The 21228-nt window shown below is 42.7% G+C and overlaps 1 protein-coding gene across 4 annotated transcripts in view; it reads right to left on the reverse strand.

Moving 5' to 3' along the window:
• The window catches only part of TMEM245 (transmembrane protein 245), a 73315-nt gene that overhangs the window by 19718 nt on the left and 32369 nt on the right, over window positions 1–21228 (reverse strand). For 2 of the 4 annotated variants that reach the window (XM_084775930.1, XM_084775931.1), the window contains 7 exons: window positions 19759–19841; window positions 18380–18470; window positions 13719–13817; window positions 11401–11532; window positions 10628–10663; window positions 6434–6556; window positions 6155–6300 (listed from right to left, as the gene is read on the reverse strand). In XM_084775930.1, coding sequence (XP_084632056.1) covers window positions 6155–6300; window positions 6434–6556; window positions 10628–10663; window positions 11401–11532; window positions 13719–13817; window positions 18380–18470; window positions 19759–19841 — 710 coding nt within the window. The remainder of the gene's footprint in view (window positions 1–6154; window positions 6301–6433; window positions 6557–10627; window positions 10664–11400; window positions 11533–13718; window positions 13818–18379; window positions 18471–19758; window positions 19842–21228) is intronic. The other 2 variants (XM_084775932.1, XM_084775933.1) reach the window with 1 other exon arrangement.

Genomic DNA, 21228 nt, shown 5'->3' on the forward strand with positions numbered 1-21228 from the left:
TTATACCCTTGCTTCTTTCTTCCCATTCTCACCCTCCCTCCCTCTTCCACCCTATTCCCCTGCCCTAGACCTCTGACAGAAGGAAACCTCTTCCCCCACCATATGACCACAGCCTAGCAGCCCCACAAGGAGCCCATCAAGGCTGGCGGATCTGGACTCAGGGGGGACCTGCACAAACTGTTGCACCAACCAAGGGCAATGCATGCAATAAACCTAGACCCCTGTTCAGATCTAGCCAATGGACAGCTCACTGTCCACGGTTATGTGGAGAGCGGGGACTGCCTCTGACATGAAATCTGCTGCCCCCAATTTGATCACTTCCCCCTGGTGGGAAGGCCCCAGGAGCACACAGAGGAAGGGGAAGCAGGCTATCTGGAGACTGTTTTAATGCTCTCAAATTTCCCCTATATCATCCAGAAAAACCATATACCTGCTCATATCTTCATTTTAGGGCTTCTGACCTCCCAAGCTGGAATATGTGTTTTTTAAAATACTGAGTCCACGATAATTTGGCATACTACCAACAGGAAGCTAATACAACTTTACTATTTAAAGTGTAAATGAGAGGTTACATGAATAAGAACCTGTAATGTTGAAGAGACTCATCTCCCAGATTGAGAAGCTGACAGCTGGGCATACAGCTCAGGGGCAGTACACTCATCCAGCACATAAGGCCCTGGATCCAATTACCAGCATTTAAAAGTAATCATAATACATCTATAATTAAACCACTACAGTACCTACCAATGATCGGATACTACAATCCAGAAAAACAAAATGTAAAGTACAGACTAGAGCTACACATGGACATTTACTACATGATAGAGCCCGTTTCATAAACACGGGGAATGTAGCTGAGTAAGAGAACTTGTGAAGAACATGTACAAGGCAACACACACATGCGCGTGTACACACACACACACACACACACACACACACACACACACACACACACAAAGCTGCCCTCTCCAAAAATACTGATAATTTGCTCTCACAGTCAAAGAAAAGCTTATCTGGCACCAACTAACGTACTGTACACAATGGTGCTCAATATAATTAAATGGGCTAGCAGTAATCAGACAAGTAGGACGCACAAGTCTAAGGAAGAAAATAAATAGCAAGCACAAACCACACTGCACTTATTTGACATTTTTATGCATTACTTTGCATTGGAAGTGTTTGTTTCTTTGTAAACTCAATTGTGTTGTATAAATATGTTTTTGTTCTAATCCTAAGTGTGGAATTTTAGTTTGAGCTTTAGCTTGTCCACACCTGCTAATTGTCTTGTGCAGGGTGTGGCTTTTGGCAGCTGGTAATGGTATGGAGAGGGGTGTGGTCAAGGGTATAAATATATATATTTATAAATAAGGATATAAATAAGAGCACAGAGAAAGCATGGGATGTGCAATGTTGGTGTATGGCATGTAGCCGTTTGAAGAGATCAGTTTAGAGCAGACAGTGAGAAATGCTTCAGGGCTCAGTGGCTTGGAGGAGACTGCTGTTGAGAGAAACTTGTATTTAGCCCAAAAGAACCTAATTGCCCCTAAACAGCCGGGAGAAGTATAGGAGCCCCTCTCCCCGCTAACCTTCTTTCCTCTATGCAGGGCTGGAAGGTTGGAAGAAAGGTTGAGGCCTAAACACCATAAATAAAGTTTAAAAGAAAGAGCGCTACACTGCTTTCACCCTTCCTCTCTAAAGATGAAACAGGAAGTGTATTAGAGTAGCCTTTCCCCAGGAAACCATGGCTCCAACCTCTACCCTCAATGCAATATGTGTGTCTCAGGCAGAGGGTGAGCTAATGGAGAGGGGACCACGAGCAGCAACAGACAGTGTGTGACGTTCCGACTGAGGATGGCGCCAGCTCCCTTGATCGGGGTGTACTACTATTTCTTCAAACACATATACTGTAAAGCAGAAACTTTAGTTTTAACAAATTAAAGGTTTGAGTCAACCCTAAATGTAGGGAGTCTATCAGATACTTTTTTCTAACAACTCAGGTAATCATCAATGTATTTCTAGCAAAATACTTTAATTAGAATATATACAATTATATATATTATCTATTCATGTGACTATATATTAAGATACATATCTATTTAGGAGGCAGTACTACTGCACATTTAATAAACTACAGGATAAACATACACTTTAGAGATTAGAAGGAAACCAAAAAGTTGCTATGTCTTGCGTTACTGCAGTGTTTACTCTAGGACAGCAGGCTGGAGGTAAATGCTGGAATCTTCTAGTATCACCTGTACAGCTGGCCTCTTACACCACACCTGCCCTCCCACCCGTTCATCTGCTCAGGGACCAGCTGCTACGCAGTCAATGCTCAGAAATCCGGCAACAGCAGATTTCTAGTATACGAGGCAAGGTCATGGCACTTGCACCCAGATGCTGCCGAGCAGTACAGGGAAGCAGAGTTTACACAGGGAACAACTGAGAATCGCAGACAGAAGCATCCAGCTCTGGGCACCACCTGAGAACTCTGGCAGGAGTGCCCCATACATTCATACAGAACTGTTATGTCCCTTATACTTATTAATAGACATTTTGTTTCCTTAACAATGCTTACTAATCATGAATGATCAATGCTTAAAATGTTTAAAGGGTTTCAATTACATATAATCGTAGACATCTATACCAAAACCTTTAAGTTCAATAAAACAAATGTAGCAAGTATCACAATGAAAAACTACATATAAGACAAAGTTTTTTAAGGCTATTTCCCTTGAATTTAATAAAATGAACATTCAAGTATATTACACCAACCCTTTATCACTCAGTCAAAAGGCATTATTTACTTCAGATAATTTCCCAAAATACGCGGAAGAAATTGTCTCTTCATTACAATGTGAAGACATCTCAAACAAGAAATAATATCCCATCACCTATATTTTCGTATGTGAGACTTTTTTTGGTCTTGGTATATCGCTCAAACTAATCTTAAACTCTCTATGTACCTCATGCTGGCTTAGAACTTACAACAGTCCTCCTGCCTCAGCCTCCCAAATGGTAGGATTAGGCATATGCCACCACACCCAGCTCAAAAACACTTAAAAAAAAAAAAAGTATGCCAAGTGTTAGTGGCACACATCTTTAATCCCAGAACTTGGGAGGCAGGGACAGGTGGATCCCTGTGAGTTCGAGGCCAGCCAGGTCTAGAGGGAGTTCAAGGGCAGCCAGGGCTACACAGAGAAACCCTGTCTCAAAAAACCATAAATAAATAAAAAATACATACATACATACTTTATATTCATTGTTGTATATTTTACTTTAAACAAGTATTATTTACACCTTTAAATCTGTAAGAATTTCATTCAGTCAACAATTCATTCAAATTGAAAACATCAATTCCCTTAAGAAGCAATACGGACTTTTTAAAAGTAACTAAAACACTTTCAATTTTTCAGAACTGGGGGAGAGGTAGAACATGACCATTGTCTGAATCAAATCTTACAGAACATAACATTCTCACATGTAATTCATCACCAGGAGTTCCACCCTCCAGCACGAAAAAGCTGTAATCCCAGCAAGCAAGAGCCATACCTGTGTGCATGCACTCACGTGAAAATATCACACACACTAAATTGCATTGAGGCCGTGACAACATGCAACTTAGTAATGTGCAATATCTCCACCAGAGCAAGCAGAATGCGAGCATCGGGGAGAAGGGTGTGGCGTGTACATACGGGAGGCAGCATGCTGCAGAAGGGAGGAAAATGGTTGGGGATCCAGGATGCATGCCACTAACTCAAACTCCTGAGATGAAATGAAAACTCAATGTGGAAGAACATGGATTTAGAATTTAAATGATGAGGCTCCAAAGTCCAAGGCCACAGTGATCGCAGTGGAAATACACAGCTGGGAAGGCAAATCCTGAGGGGCACACACTTCTGCCTCATCATGCACTGAACCCCCATCCTCACCCCACCTGCAACCCACTGAAGGATCACACGAACTTCATTTAGTGATTGTTCACTTGACCGTACACTGGTGCGTAATGGCTTATTTCTAAAGCTAGTGTCACTGAGCATTTACAGAATAAATTGCAATTTTCATAACTGTTTGTCTATCCTTCCTATTCATCTTTATCCTGTTCCTACTTGAACATAGTCCTTCAGAATAAAAATTCTTACTTAGGCTTTTAGACACGGCTAACTGCCATTTATTTTCCTCCTGAAGACTCCTGAGGGGAATGCATGCAAAACCCAGACAAGTTAAGTCTTTATTTTAAGCTTGGAGAGAAACAGCACACAGGGCTGGGGACTGCAAACGCCCATACTAAGTCACAGCTGAAACAGCTGCCCCTGACTTAACCCCACCCCCACCCTATTACCTTTCAAACCAACAGGCCAGGACTACAGTGCTGATAGTCAACTATTTCCCCCCTGTATTAAATGATGAATGAAGCCTGGCATGGTGGAATGCATTTGTAATCCTAGTACTCAGGAAACAGAGACAGGAGATATCGAGTTCAAAGCCAGCATGGGTGACAAAATAAGATCCAGTCTCAAAAAAACCAGAGAGACTCGGGTAGGGAGGGTGCAGAAGTATCTTGTATAAAAGCAACTCCATGTCAGTCAGAAAGTTGCTCCCTCTGAGAAAGCAGAATAAGAACATTCCAGAACTGTAATCTGAGGAAGGCTAAGCTTCCGTGAGAATAAGGTTCCGGTGGGGAGCTGGATCCCTGCTGGTTTTTAAAAGGTCTTCCTGGGCAATGCGCCTGTCTTCCCGTACAGCTTGCCCTCACCCATATTGACGGAAGGACTGTGCCAGCTTCTGCAAAGGCAATTTTGATAGTTTTACACTACTGGGCTACTTTTTGTTTTGTTTTGTTTTGTTTTTCCCATTTAAGGGAAGAGTATTTACAAAAGACTTTTAAAAAGCGGACACACAGAAGATAGCCTATTGCTGTGATTTTCATCACGTTATTTATCCAGCAAGGGCCAGAGGTCACACAGACTTGGGAGCAATGTTAAACTTGCTTCTCTAACAACAGTCACTTCAAGAGTTGCTGTGTTCAGATAATACACTTGTAACCTGGAATCTTTATATGACCGCTCCACACGAACACTCAAAGCTACCAGAAAGGTGTTAAGAGCAATTTTTCAAAATGTCAAATGACACTCAATTCAATCCAAGAGAAGCCTCCCCGAAGCTTCTCATGTAGGAATGGGGAAAAGAGCTGACGGCATTCCCAAACACGGTATTCTCTAGGAGTACACACACTTTTCTGGAATATAACAGGGGGCTTCCAAAGATGAATGTGGTCACCTCCGTAGCTGTTAGGTTAATACAGTGGAGAGGCAGCCAGGAGAACCCAGGAAGGATTGTCAGGTATCTGTGGATGGAAGTTTATGGAAACAGAAATGCCCAAGATTCCACTATGTAGCTCACCACTTGATGTCACTGAGATTTACTGAATAAATAGCAATTTTCATAATTGTCTATCTACTCCTTAGTAGAAAGAGGGGCCTAGTTACATATCCACAAAAATAAGCAATGAGACACAGGGCAAGGAAGGCACTAAAGAGGCCTAGGCTGCAAACAACCAACCCCTTCCAGAAAGAGGACAAGAGAAGGCCAAGGAGTCTGCGGCTGTAAATCAGAAGGATTTAGTCAGAAGCTGGACCGCAGCACATGGACTCCACAGGCATGCTTTGCGGGAGGCTTTGGCCAGGTAACATGCTCGGACCTGGAGATAACTAAGCACCATATTTCCAATAACCATCTTATCCCTGCAGGGCACAGCTGTGACACGACAAGAGAGAAGAAACAGGGGGGTCATCTACCCCCAGCCCAGATCCACGCCGGACTTCCTGAGAACAGGTAAGGTCCTAGGGAGGTGAGGACTATGTAGTGAAAGATGGGGGCGGGGGATTCTCCTGAGCAAGTGACAAGGTGAGAGAAAGCAAACTACAGCCTGTCTGTGGGCAGTCAGTCTTAGACATACACTGTCTTTGAGGAAAGTGGAACTTTTCTTCAAAGCATGGGCGCTGCTTCTAGGACCTTCTTAAAGTAAGATCAAGGTCTTGACACACCGACGTGCCTCACGAGCTCAACACTGAATGTTTCTGTGAAATGCAAGGAAGGCAACTGGATGCCACAGGAAGCTTATGAAAGGAGTGAGAAGAGCAGAACCCATCCCTACCTGATAGCCTCTTCCACAGACTGGCCGATAATATTAGAAGAAGGGCCTGGTTGGGACAGTGGTGTCAGGCTGATCACCCACTTCACTGGCTTGTAGTACTCATCACTGGAACTTAACAGATAAAACAGTGTGGTCAGGAAAATTATCTGCAAAACAAAGGACAGTATCTCCTAAAAAATCACATTTGTGAACCTACAGAAGACAGACACGCAAATACAGAGCCCAGAAGATGCTGTGATGAGTAAGGAAATACAATGTGTGCTCTCTGTATGCACATACCAGGGAAAGCACGAAGTTGAGAAGCGCAGTGCCACTGTAGAAGAGGATGGTCAGCAGTGTGGTAACCGTGGTAAACAGCAGGCTCACGTTCCGGCTCATAACAATCCACAGGGACTCCAAGATCTGATGGGGAGGGACAGCTGATGTCAGAACCCATCCTCATGAAGGGAGTGGCTACAGCCACCTAGTGTGCTTATAGTGCACTGTCTTATTAGCTATGACGAAAATGGTAAAGTGCCCCCTACTTTAAAGGCAGAGAAAAGTATCCACAAACATCTAGGTCCAAATAGCAAAGAAAATGGGTAAATAGAGTGAACCGACTCCAAATAACACTTCAAGTAGGATGGCAACTAGCAGAGACATTTTATTAGATTTTATTCCATTATGCTGGCTTTTGTTTGTTTGGTGTGGTTTTCCCAGATAGGGTTTCTTTGTGTATCAGCTCTGCCTACCTGGAACTCCCTTTGTAGACCAGGCTGGCCTGGAATTCACAGAGATCTACCTGCCTGGGATTAAAGATATGTGCGACCATGCCCAGCTTCTATTATGGTGCTTTTAAAACACAGAATGTTTATATATTCTATGAATTTTAACTATAAAAACAATACATATGGATGTGTACAGAAGAGTACGTGAGCACACTGTGGCTCTGCTTATATAGAGGGCTATAAGTGGAAGTCCTCATTAGATTAGCTAACTACCCTCTACCCTTACCATCTCCAACTCAGATTCAACTGTATGTATAAGTTGAAATCACAATGAAAATAATGAGGACAGGATCAATGGCAGAGCCTTTCCTGAACCATACCAAGACTACTCAGGTGATCTACTACCTACAAAGTCATGAGGACCAGCTATCAAGATGCTCGTGCATATATTAGATGTTACATAACACTAAAGGAAGATGCCAATGTCTCAGCATGTCTCCTGTTTTCATTTCTTGTCCCTCCATCGATTAAAACTCCTTATAATATCTGTTCTATTCTTTCCAAGTGGGTGCTACTTCCTGATTTAAAAACAAAAACAAGAGCAGCTCTGGTCCTGTCACATGCTCACATTATGACATGTAATCTATGCAAGGCTTGTCCATTCCTTTCCCACCTCAAATGCACCATTTATAATGGACATTCTGTTGCCCTCAGCATGTCTTGAAAGCCTCAGCTCAGTCTTCATAAGAGAATTCAACAGGCGGCTTCATTTACAAAAACCCTTTACAAAAAAACCTTGAAAATGCTTTGCTATGCCTACAAAAATATGCACAATTAATCATTTGACCTTGTGGGATAAAGAATGAATGAACAAAGCCACTGATTCTAAGAGACAGTGCCTGTATTTGTAATTTGGCAAACATTCTTTTGGGGACCCAGTCACTCTGAAATTTTTAATCAAAAAAATTTACATAGTTTCTGAGTCACACAAATAGAAAACATCCTCCGGCAATTCTTAAGGAATTAACTTAATATAGCAATTGTAGACTAGTAGTCTCCACAACAACCAAGTAACCATTTTTACTTGGAAGGAGATCAACTAGAGACAACAGAGAGGACATTTCTGGAGTGTTAACTTAATCATCAAAGTAGAGTTTTAGTTTAATCACCAGGCTTGGAAAGGAGAGTATCAGTAAAGACAAAATCAGTTACAAAGCCCAGGAAACTCAAAAAATGCAACAGAGTTGTAGAGGTAAAATGCATCCCAACGCAAAGACAGCAACCACGAGGCAGGGCTGGCACTTGTCTAATCAGCAGTGACAACGTAACTGAAAGTGTGCCTACAACAGAGCCCTTGGCCATGAGACGAAGGTCAGAGGAGGCCCACAGGCGCTTACAACCTGGTCACAGGAGGCAGTTAGAGTTAACAAGGAGCCTCAGCATCCTCCTGCTTAGCTGCTTCCTTCCCCAGTCCACCACCATCCAATCACCCTTGGTCACTCTTTTGGCTTCTCGGTACTTCTGAGCCACCTTCTATGGAGCCCAGGAAGCACGAAGCAGCAGCTTGAGAAGCAGAAAAACAGAACACTGCAGGGATGCAAGGATGCAGGAGTCAAAATAAAAGAATCCTTCTCTCCTGCAAAGATGGAGTTACATCCCTGACAGTCCAGCAGCCTAGAGATGTGGGCTGTATGAGCTCCACTGCCTTTTTCTGGTTCATCTTCCTGTCTAGCCTTATAGGAAGGAAAGTGGAAAGGTCTCAGCATACCATTTCAGCTCTGTCACTGTTTTTTTTTTTTTAAGCACAAAAATAATAAAGCAAGCTATAATGTGCCTCTTTTCATCATTAGTTTAGTTGGCAATCTAACACCAGGCTATATTCTAAAGTAGTGATAAAGAACTGAAAATCTAGTCAGGGAGCATGGAGATATGGCTCAGCAGTTAGCAGCACTGGCTGCTCTTACACAGGACCAAGATTCAGTTACAGCACCCACACAGTGGCTCATAACCATCTGCAACTCAGTTCCAAAAGACCGGTATCTTCTTCTGACTTCCACATACATGCAGGGGAAAAAAAACTCATATAGACATAATAAAAATAAATCTTTGTTTTGTTTTGTTTTTCAAGACAGGGTTTCTGTGTGTAGCCCTGGCTGTCCTGGACTCACTTTGTAGACCAGGCTGGCCTCGAACACAGTGATTCGCCTGCCTCTGCCTCCCAAGTTCTGGGATTAAAGGCGTGTGCCACCACACCCAGCTTTTCAAATACAATAAAAATAAATGTTTAAAATGACATTCATTCAGAAAGACTGCGCATCAATATTGAAAAAGATAAAATATACTCAAGTACCAAAAGGGTAAAAACACGGAACTAGAAGGACTCTGAGTGGAGGAGAATCTCCATGTCTTCTGAAACACCCTAGGGAGAGCTGAGGAACGTGCCAAAAGATCAGAAAACAAAACAAAAGCTAGATGTGTGGAGGTCAAACTGTTGTTCCTAGCACTTGGGAGGCAGAGGCAGGCAGATCTCTGAGAGCTTGAAGACAGCCTGGGAAAAAGAGGAGACTGTGCCTCAAAAAAAAAATCAGACCAAAGAACAAAGCAAAGAAAATAAAACAAAGACAGAAAAGAGTGAAGCAAAGAGATCCAGAGCTCTGCTGAGAAGGAGGAGGCACGTTCTGAAAGACAACGCTTGATTGCTGCATAAGAACCTGGTCCCTCAAGCAAAGGAAGAGAAACTGAATATAAATGGCAACTGCCAAGTGCTTTAAAATCACTGAGTCTGTACTAAATATAAGCAAGTTTATCAGCTCTCTAGAAACTTGAGGAGGGGCAGAGGCGGGCAGATCACTGTGAGTTCCAGGCCAGCCTGGTCTACAAAGTGAGTCCAGGACAGCCAAGGCCACACAGAGAAACGCTGTCTCAAACCGCCCCCCCTCCACCTACCCAAAAAAAAGAAAAGAAAAAAAAGAAACTTGAGGAGGGTTAAATTAGAAAATATTTATAAAGCACCTAGTGCAGTATTTGTCATGTGCGCACAACACATGAGCCTGTGTATGCATGAGACTTGAGACCAGAGGTCAACATCAGGTGTCTTCCTTAATCACTCCCCACTTTCTCTTCCTGCCCCTGGAGGGCACTGACTCAGATAGGCTGCCTGTCCAGCCCCGCCCAGGATCTGCTGTCTCTGCACCACCCCCCCACCCCCAGCCACACCGAGGTCACAAGGGTGTGCTGCCACCTCTGACTTTTACATGGGTGTTGAGGACATGAATTCAGGTCCTCATGCTTGTGCAGCCATTTCCTCAGCCCCAGAAAACAGTATTTTAACACACTGAAGTGTGTTCTTCATGTTATCATGAAAAATTACTTAGTGAATAGATAAACATGCACTTTGAAGTCCTACTAAATCCTTTGAGAACCACTGGGCTAGTAAAGGCAGAGGAACAGGATTAACAAAACAGTTGGGTACCCTGTCACATGCCTGCAATGTGAAATGCTTGGGAGACTAAGGCAGGAGGATTGCTTGAGTTCAGGGACAGCCTGAGAAACAGTGAGTCCCTAGTCCTAAATTAAGTAAGCCATTAATTGAAACATAAAAAAAGAAAGATGTAATTTTTCAGATTTCATTCCAGATTGTGACAGGACCTCAGCTGAGTGAGGGGAAAGGAAGCATGCGAGTACGGGAGGTGGCCGAGGGAGCTGCAAGAAACCCCGCGGAAGGGCCAGAGAGCACTCAAGGCTTGGAAGAAAGTCAGGTCTTTACCTTCATCTTCCATATTTGGAAGCCAAAAGATAATATCTAAAATGGCAAAACAAGAAAGAGCAACGTAAACATCACTTTAGCAATCCAGACGAAACCAGCAGAGAAGGCAGTCCTGCAGCAGCCAGCCAGCCCCGAACCTGACGTGGGCACAGGCGGCCCTGCTCCAGACATGTCGGGGATCGCTTCACTCAGCTCAAACTCCTTAAAACCGTGCTCTGGGTCTCCACTCATTTTAATTTGATGAAAGTCAAATGTTTACTCACAAGAAAGATTTTCTCTGTGAAAGAAAAAAAATCACATGCCAAGATACCTGACAAAATGAGCTCTGGGAACGGAAGAGAGGTGGTGAGCCCTGAGCGGTGGTGTGAGGGTGCGAGGCGGGTGGAGCCCGGCAAGAGTCAGTGGGAAGCCAGCAGCCTAAGTCTTTACAGTCAGTTCCTCTTATATAACTGGACCCCTATTTCCAGAAGACCAGAAAAGCTGGTCTGTCTCTAGCGGTGCATCCTAGGGCACCCTGCTGACCCTGAGGGATGAGGACACCCACCTAAGACCCTGAGCCCACAGGCCTGCTTCTGTCCTTCGGGAGTTAGCACTTCTCAGGTGTTCCTACACCCGGGCAAACCCCCGGGGAGTCAACCTGAGGACTGCAGCTTCTGATAGCTTTCTGGTTCAGAGTTCTCAAAACCTGCGCAGCCCACATCGATGTAAGGAAAGATGGAATCACTTCTGGTAGCATCCCTAAGTGTAGTTCAACAATAACCACTATGTCTTACCGAAAGAAATGTCTCAATGTTCTCGTGAACGAAGGAGGCAACATCCTGCCAGTCCAAAATCTCTCCCAGCCAGCTGTTCTGACGACTCACATGCATCTTGTGCCCTTTGTGCCTTCCAGAGTGTGTCACGTTCTATGGGACAAGGTCAGTGACATGTAAAAGCCCCATTTTAATGCAGCCAAAGAATAAATGCCTCTTCTGTTTTACAACTTCTTATAAGACTTCAGTAAGTACTCACCTATAAAAATTCTTTCAAATTTAAGATATTAAGGGCTCCAGCTAAAGACTGGGAGTCAGTATTTCTGTGTTCTTGTTCTAGGTTCTGTGTCTGTAGGACACATGTGTTTCCCTCCTGAACAGCTACAACCTCACAATGCGCCTCTGTATGCACCACACCCAAAGAGTTCATATAAACCTTCTTCATTTCCTCAGCACTTCCACCTTCCTTGCTTCCTACCTTTGCCTCTTTGTCCTTTCTCAATCATTTACACACGGTAGGAGCACAGAGAGAGGAGACTATGACAAAGAACCTAGGGGCGCGAGGGGCATCTAATTTGTCTGTCTGTCTGGAAGAAATTTACATGGGCAGGAAACACTGAATTTGAAAGGGAAATGAATAAACAAAATGAGGTTAAAATTCAGAGGCAGTTTCTGGGTTTTGTTTGGTTGGTTTTGGTTTTTTGAGATAGGGTTTCTCTGTGTAGCCTTGACTGTCCTGGACTCACTTTGTAGATCAGGCTGGCCTCAAACTCACATCAATCCACCTGCCTCTGCCTTCTGAGTGCTGAGATTACAGGTGCGTGCCACCATGCCCAGCTCAGAGGTAATTTAATGTTTCATGTGCCCTTCCATTCTTCCACCTTTGAGTGCAGCATGCTGTACTAGTCTCCTACACTGAGAGGGAGACATCACCTCACTTTCCCATGTACAGATCTGTGCTTGAGACCCTGGCACTCCAACAATAACAAAAATGTGGCTCAAACAGGGTGAGTGACATGTTAAGAAGATCCAGAGCGAGCACGAGAAACTACTAAGACCTTTCTAATTGCTTAGTTCCTCTGACAGAATCAAATATAAGATACTTCATCTCATAAACCACTATTAGTTTTAACTATCAAATCTTTACCACAAAAGTTAATATTACTCCCTCAACTCATCTCAGGGCAAGACTGCACAATGTAGAACATGTCACTAAGCATGCAACTCAGACACAGCTGCCCTCTTCTTGCATGCTTTTCCTCTCCTTAAGTTAACCCTGGGGAAACCCAGCAGCTCTGCCCTCTACTCTTACACCTCGGCTCTCAGCCGCCCAGCAGACCTGGCAGACTGAACCTGCTCACAGAATCCACAGCTTTCCAAACCACTCTTTGTACTTAACTGAAAGCCGTAATTGTTCTACCATGAACTCTAAGGCAAGTGTATGTAAGTATAAGCCACATAAAAAGCTGACTGCAAGTCTCTAAAGTTCACACCTATTTCTGTCTCCTCAAGCAGAAGGATTTTCAATGTCTAGAAGTCACCACTTCCTAACAGTAGCCACTAATTACACATGGCTACCGAACATATCAAACACGGCTCACGCCAGGCACGGTGGTGCACACCTGTAATCCCAACCCTTGAGGAGACAGGTGGATCTCTGAGTTCAAGGCCAGCTTGGTCTACAAAAGTGAGTCCAGGACACCCAAGGCTACACAGAAAAACTGTTTTAAAAAAACAAAAACATGGCTAGAACTAAATCTTAACTGTGCTGCTTGTGCACAATGCATGCAATAGAGTTCAAAGACTTAAGATGTTTTAGGCATATAAAAATTTGATTTTGTTTTTATTGGGCATATACTGAAATGACAGTGGGAACACTGGATTAAATGAAATATATTATTAAAATTAATCTCATCCACTTTTAGTTATTTAATGCTACTAGAAAAGTCAGTATAACATATGTGGCTTGCAGAAGCTGGGGGTGGAACAGCTCAGTGGTAGATCTGGTGCTTAACAACACACATGAGACCCCGGGCTCAATTCCCATCATCATAAATACATAATAAGCAGATGTACTTTTCATTCCACCTCATTGCACAGAGCTACTGCAAGGGAGCTGCTATGAGCAAAGGATGGAACACTGATACCCCAGAGAGACTAACAGGTTCTGACACAGAGACAGACCAACGGAAGCTGGCACTGAATAAAGGCTGAAGTTCTTGCTGCTGGAAATTTAAACTAACTGAAACTCCAAAGTTACTAAAAATCCTGTAGTCTCAATCTGTAAAGCAAAGCAGTGTTATTAGTTACTATGGAAACTATGAGCTAAAAGAACATACCTTTACAAACCAAGAGTGATACAGTCTGTCCCAGAGTTCTAGAACTTGCTTCTCAATCACAGCTGTATTGTTCACCTTATCTCCTAGAATTTTGTGAAGCTAAGAGAAAAAAAAAATACAGGTATAATCTAAATAATATTCTAAGTAACAATTCAGTATGATTAATACATGCTAGGTCCTTATTTGTCCCAAATCAAAATAAAATATTCAACTACTTAAAAATATTTAGGGGCTGGAGAGATGGCTCAGTGGTTAAGGAAGAGCACCGACATGGCAGCACACAACCATCTGTAACTCCAAGATCTGACACCCTCACACCAATGCACATAAATTAAAATTAAATAAAATATTTTTTAAATCTAGCCATATTGTTATTTTCTTTTTTAAAAAAATGAAAAGACAGAAATGCCTTCATGTTCCAGTAAACTCCCCAGCTTCTCTCGCATCCTCCCATTTCCTCTCTTCTTAGGTCTCAGGGCACAAGAGAACAGTACAAATAAAAACACCCTTAATGGCCTACTTATCTAACCTGCCTAGAGGAAAATGTTTACCCTGCAAGCCTAGAGCTCATCTATCATGTTTAAGTCTTACATTACTCCTCTCTATTATTAAGGGCTACATAAGACTCTTCCGTAAAATTTAGAACCTTATATGTGAGCACAAATGTCCCTCTGATTCTGCTGAGACAGGCCAGGACTGGCAGAACAGGCTTCTGGGAACCTGACACAGAGCAGTACAACCTACATTCACTGTAGTATCTCATCCTATTTCCTTATTGGAGCCATTTTTAAAGATCAAAGGAAACAGCTCAGTAAGAGATCATTTGCCTAGCATGTGTAGGACATTGGTTCACTCCCTCGCACAGGCAAAGGAGAAATGGTCAGCCACCCAGAGATGCTACTGCCTCTGCCTCCCAGCACTGGGATTACAGCATGACCACACTGGCTTTTTCTTTTGCTCATTTGTTTTGAGACAGATCCCTCTTATTTGTAGTCCAGGCTGGTTTCCAACTCAGAGAGAGCCACCTGCTTCTGTTTCCAGAGTACCAGGATTAAAAGTGTGGCCCACACTTTATCTACATGGGGTCTAGGGACCAAACTCAGGTCTGCGTGCTTGCATGGCAAATATTTTACAAACTTAAACATCTCCTCAGGCCCCCAAAAAATCAATTTTAAACCAAAGCATTGGTTTGTAGTTCCATTTTCTTAAAACAACTGCTTCCATGTTCCCCACTTCCTCTGTACTTCCTCTCCATTTACAGAGGTGAAATTTAAAATCAGTATGTTTTTGGATCATACACATTTTATCTCTAGTGTTCGTAACCTTCTTCCATTCAAGTAAATCCATTGTTACTAAATCACTGCTTACAAAAGGATATTCAAACAGTCCCAATTCTAAAGGCAGTCTGCTTCTTTACATATAGCGTACATTTCATGTCACCAAGTGTAAAAATAAATAAACAAGAGTCAAGAAAATACTGATGTGGACTATGCACTGCCTAACACCTTTTTTGTTTTGTTTTGTTTTTTGAGACAGGGTTTCTCTGTATAGCCTTGGATGTCCTGCACTCACTTTGTAGACCAGGCTGGCCTTGAAATCACAGAGATCCACCTGCCTTTGCCTCCTTGAGTGTTGGGATTAAAGGAGTGCCCCTCCATGCCTGGCCTTTTTTTTTTTCTTTTCTTTTCTTTGTCCAACAACTTTCAAAGGGGTTGTACAAATAATACTTTTTGAACACTGCATAGATACCAATTTTCTCAAGGCATTATGAATTAACTGCAAGTCTTAAAGATAATTTAGCAGCCACTAAATGAGAACCTATTATTCTGTTCCTCATCTCTTTAGTGATGAGAGTGCTAATTCTCTACACTGGTTTATAATATGCACTTAGGTACTTCTTTGCCCACTAGATGTTGGCCTTATAAACAAACCTAAGCCAGGTATCACCCATATCTGCTGCAAATATTTAACCTTATATTAAAATGATCTACTCTTGCCAGGCGTGGTGGCGCACACCTTTAATTCCAGCACTCGGGAGGCAGAGGCAGGCGGATCACTGAGTTCGAGGCCAGCCTGGTTTACAAAGCGAGTCCAAGTCAGTCAAGGCTAACAGAGAAACCCTGTCTCAAAAAAACAACAACAAAAAAAAAGGTCTACTCTTAAACCAGACACAAATTATTCATAGTAAATATAAAAGCCACCTAACTCTGAAAAGCATTTTACAATTTTAAATGGCTTTTATTTACATTATATGGTCTTTGCAACAACCCAAGAGCAAAGAGAAAATGGCTTTGTAGGCTGGGGGTATAACTCAATGGGGCTGTTTATGGATTGACCACCTCTGGATATTTCGTATATATGGAATTATACACACGCATTTTATGGCTGACCCTTTGTTTGTTACTATTACTATATTGTGTGTGTTTAGAGGGGTGCCATGTACCCATGCAGATATCAGAAGACAACTCTTTGGAGTTGATTTTCTTCTTCAATCCTGTGGGCTTTGGGCCCCCAAACTCAGGTCATCAGGCTTGCACAGCATTATCCACTCAGCAACCTCACCAGCCAGTAACTGGTACTTTTTACTTAACACTCTATTTTTAAGGTTAATACATGTTGTGACATTTATTGGTTATTTCATTTCATCAAGCTTACCACCTTAATGGCAAACACTCAAAAGCTGTCCTAGGACCTCTGCACACGCGCGCACACATACACACAAACACACACACACATCTTAGTCACCTCACACCCCTCACACAAGCATGCACACAGTCATACAATGACATATCACTCAAACACACGTGAAATAAATTTACCACATTAAGTTCGGCCATCTGCCAGCTGATGGAAATGTGATGGCTATTAGACACACACTATCCTTCTGTCTTCTAAGTCGGAACCACAAATATTTTATACTTTAATACCAATGTCCTCAACTGTCTTCACTTTTAGACTCTTGAACAAAAGGTTACATAGCTGTTTCTTCTCTGTAAGTAGTCTAAAATTTATTAATCTAAGATGTATTATTTACCAAAATTCCCTTTATCTTCTTACCTAAAAGACAGGAATGTCAAAATAGAAACTTCTCCCAAATATACAAATCATAACAAAGCACTGTGTTTTCTAGTAAAATTATACACGTATAGAAAGCTGCAAGTTTTTTGCGGGAGCTGACTCTTCCTCCTATGACGGGTCTAAGATCTGTATACACATATTTATCTTTTGCTTGCTCAACAGTTTCTTCCAATATCATCATGTGCCAATTAATCATATTGTCTTGGACAGATATAATAAAACCAACTGACAAACTTTTTCTCAACTTTTAATGGTTCCATCACTGACTAGCAGATCGGAATGCATATATAGAGAACATTTTTTCAAAACTTGGGGTGTTACTATTTTCTTTCTTTCCTTGTTGAGACAGGGTTTCCCTGTATACCTCGGGCTGTCCTGGAACTCCATCTATAGACCAGGCTGATCTCAAACTCAGAGATCTTCCTGCCTCTGCCTCCCAAGTGCTGGGATTAAAGGCAATGAGCCACCACCACCCAGCAATTTTATTACTTTTTATGATTTCTTTTTATTTTATGAGTATGAGTGTTTGCCTACATGTATATATGTTCACCAAGTGCATGCCTGGTGCTTGGAGAAATCAGAAGAAGGTGTCAAATCTTCTACAACTGGAATTACGAAGGTTATAAACCAGTAAGCAGGTGCTGGGAACCTAAACCAGTTCCTCTGCATGAGCAGCAAGGGCGCTTAACCACTCTCAAGCCATCTCCCCAACACCCTGTTTTTTAGTTTTAAACAAGAAATTAATTGTTCATGCAATTTTCGGGGGCACAACTTTCAGTGCCCTCAACCTTGTCAATCCTTGTATGGCCCTAACTACTTAAGTATATGAAGGCTGAAAATGAATTGCATTTTCTGGGCAATATTAGGAGAGGGATATACCCCAAAGCCACTCTAAAAATCTATTCCTTAAATTCAACCACTGTCTTTTCCTGTCACTCTTTCCTTACAAGGCTCTAGCTTTCAGTCACGGTTATCAAGGGCAAGCACATTCACGCTTCCGTGTCTTCACTCCTATAAATAACTTTTAAAAAATACACTCTTCCTTGATCTGCCATTTCTTCTGGGTTTATCTCAAGTAGCACCCAAAAATACTTCTACTTCCAGCCAGATACACACTGACAGACAGCTCCATCAGAAATGGACAAGGACTTGGAGTTAGTCACCACAGAGGAGCAAATGCACAAGGCCATCTGGGTCTACTGAGTCTGCTGAGCCTGTTTTCTCACCTGGAAGTCAGGCAAACGAGGCCAAAGTATAACAGGAAGCGTAGACTGTTAAATGAAACTGGAAACTGGCCAGCACAGTGAGCGGCAGATAAGGATTCAACATGCCTGCATGAATGCGTTCCCCCCTGTGATCATTCCATCCTAACAAATCACATCTACCTGGAAAGTAAGCACTCCACCTCTAGGCCACTGGCACTGTTCACTGTGATAGCCTAAGAGTTTGATTCTACTTTATGGCACCACCTGTAGATTTAAATTATTTCAAAAATGTAATCTTTGCCTATCTTCTATCAGAGGGAGAAGCTGCTCCTGTACAGATCCTGCGCAGACAAAGGCACAAGAAAGGACATGCCTCACCTTGTGGGTTATCCATTCCCGTCCATACTGATACACATTGTTGGCTGCAGAGTTGAGGGCTCTTTGGACCACTTGAGCCTCAGGAAGCCAACTAATAGAAAAGACAAAAAGAGAAAACAGAAAGGCCCATTTTTAGTATATTCTTCTAACAATGCTTTCAACTGAATGACCAATAACAAATTATAAGTTATTGATCGATCACTAACACAAAGAACATATGATGTCCAGGCCTGATGATCCTGACTCAGCTCTCCAAAAGATCTAGACCTACCCTGCCAACCTACCCCTAGCCTCCTTTTCATTCTGCTGTGTTGTTTCTCTGTCCACACATGTCCTAGGTCACCTGCATAGGCAGCAGAGAGGACATGGTTCTGGAACACTGAGATACTCACCATCCAACAAGATTCTGAAAGTGCTGGTCATGAACAACCAGCACCTAACCTGCCCGGGAGCCTGTTAAGAGATGAAAATGCTTGAGCCCAATCCCAGACCTACTGAAAGAGAAATGTAGACCTAAGACACCCTGCAGTGTCTAAGGAAGTACAGAACTGGGTAAGAATCCAGAAATCAAGACGGTGAAGTATGTTATGTTCCATCTGTCATCCAACTTTTGCTGTGGCATCTCTTCACAGAGCTCCAGCCATGTAAAGGACTGCAGTCTTCAGGTTTCACTGTTCTCCAGTAAGAGGCCTCTCATGTCCTCACAGCTAAGGAGGATGCACGGTACACCTCAACCAAGAAGACTTCTCATATACCTAACGCCTTCTAAAACCCAGAAGTACTTTGTATACTCCCCAGACTGCGTCCATCAGTGCTGTATACCAGATACTAAAGCTCACTGTTTTCATAATTCTGGCTTTAATTAATCCATGACTCATGCTGGAATACAATGCATGCTACCAAGTTGGCACATGGAAAAGAGTATTATTAGAGTAACAGTACTAGAGACAATGGCCTCAATTCTTAGCAGCTTCACGGGTTTTATACATAGAAGTGACCATACCGACAAAGCTGATTGCTATCAATAGACACAGAAGTTAAGATGTCTAGAAAAATGTTCTTTTATAAGGAGAAAAATGAACAGAAAATGTCAATAAACTAAAAGATAGAGTCAGGCATCGGGCCATGCCTATAATCTCAGTACTCAGAAGTCTGAGGCAAGAGTGTCTCTGAGTGTTAGGTCAGTCTGACCTTCAGGGGATATCAGAAACTGTCCCTAATCTTAAGCACCTCCTTACCACAGGATTACAATTTATCAAAGCTTTGGCAAACCACATCTTTCCTCTTGCAGTGTAGCTGTACCGATGAACGCTGTTCCATGCAAACAGATGTGGAACTAGGTCACCAATATGTATTCTTTTTCAAGACAGTGTTCTTACTTTGCCCACTCTGGGTGATTTGCTAGAGTCTCATTAATCAGACTACTTGTGACTTCAATCATGTGTACACTTTCTTGATGTACCTATAAGATAGGTAGAGAAAAAAGCAAGCAATAAGCCTAATTCAAAATGTCTTTTTATACTCTAATAGGAACAAATAATAATGTACCTAAGTTTTTATTAAAGTGGGTACTTATAAGTTGCTATAAAGTCCTATAACATACACTGAAGGAAAAAATGTACACACATACACACACACACACACACACACACACACACACTTTCCCTGCCTTTAGGAAGCTCTATACATAGGCACAGAGTGTGTGCATGCTTGTGCATCTTCATCTGCAATACCAAACCTCTGAGCTAATACAGTGAGTGTGCAGGATGACGTACATAGGCAAATAAACCAGAGTTCTGTGTAGTTCTGCATATAGAAAAGCCTTTGGGTACTGAAACCTCATTTGCCTATTGTGGTGGTTTGGATAAGATGGTTCCCATAGGCTCGTATACCTGAACGCTCAGTCATGAGGGAGTGGCACTGTTTGGAAAGGATTAGAAGGTGTGGCCTTGTTAGAGGAAGTGTGTCATGGTGCTGGGCCTTGAGATTTCAAAAACCCACAGCAAGCTCAGGCTCTCTTCCTGCTGCCTGTGGATGCGGATGTAGCTCTGCGCTACTGCTGCAGCACTTTGGAAGCAGAGTCAAAGAGAGTTCAGATAAACAAGGATGGAAACACACTGCAAGAGAGGAGGAGACTGCCCTCAGCAAAGCACTCGACTGCGGCAATAAATGCACGTGTGCTTTTGGGAATGCCTTTCTCATGAGATGAATAGGGAACAAAACTGAAGCTGGAGGAATCTGAAAATCAAAAAAATAAAGACTCCCTGTGAGCTGCCATGTGTGCCTAGTAAGACTTCCCTCCCTTTGTGAGGGAAGGTTAGTGGTCACAGCTTTCTGAGAGTCCCCAATGGGTCTGACCTAAGGGGAACATTGGCCATGCCATGCCCAGAGGGTAGCATTTCAAAACAGACACCAAAAACACAGGCAACGGGGACAACAACAATCACATGGGATTGCACAAGGCTAACCACTCCACAGAAGAATGAGGCAGGGGAGGAGCGAATGAAGAAATTCTGAAGGTGGGTGCACTGGTGCGCCTGTACATGAAGTACTCAGAAGACTGAGGCAGGAGTGTTATCTGAACCCAAGCGTTTAAGGTCAGTCCCTGCAGCACCACCAGAAGGCATCAAGATCGGAACCCCAGGAGACAGGGAAGGAGTATGTACTGCACTAACTAGAGTGGGAGTCAGGAGACTAGTTCAGAAACCTCTTATTTTTAAGGTGGATGGCTGGGGCATGGGGGAGATTACCCTTCAGGATCCTTTTTTTTTTTAAACTGCATTTTCCCCTGAAGACTTGATGACAAAAATGTATGCAAATGAGATTGAAAAAGAAAACATACTAGGCAG

The sequence above is a fragment of the Acomys minous genome (genome assembly GCF_964271855.1).
Source record: "Acomys minous genome assembly, chromosome: 1".
Classification (NCBI taxonomy): Eukaryota; Metazoa; Chordata; class Mammalia; order Rodentia; family Muridae; genus Acomys; species Acomys minous.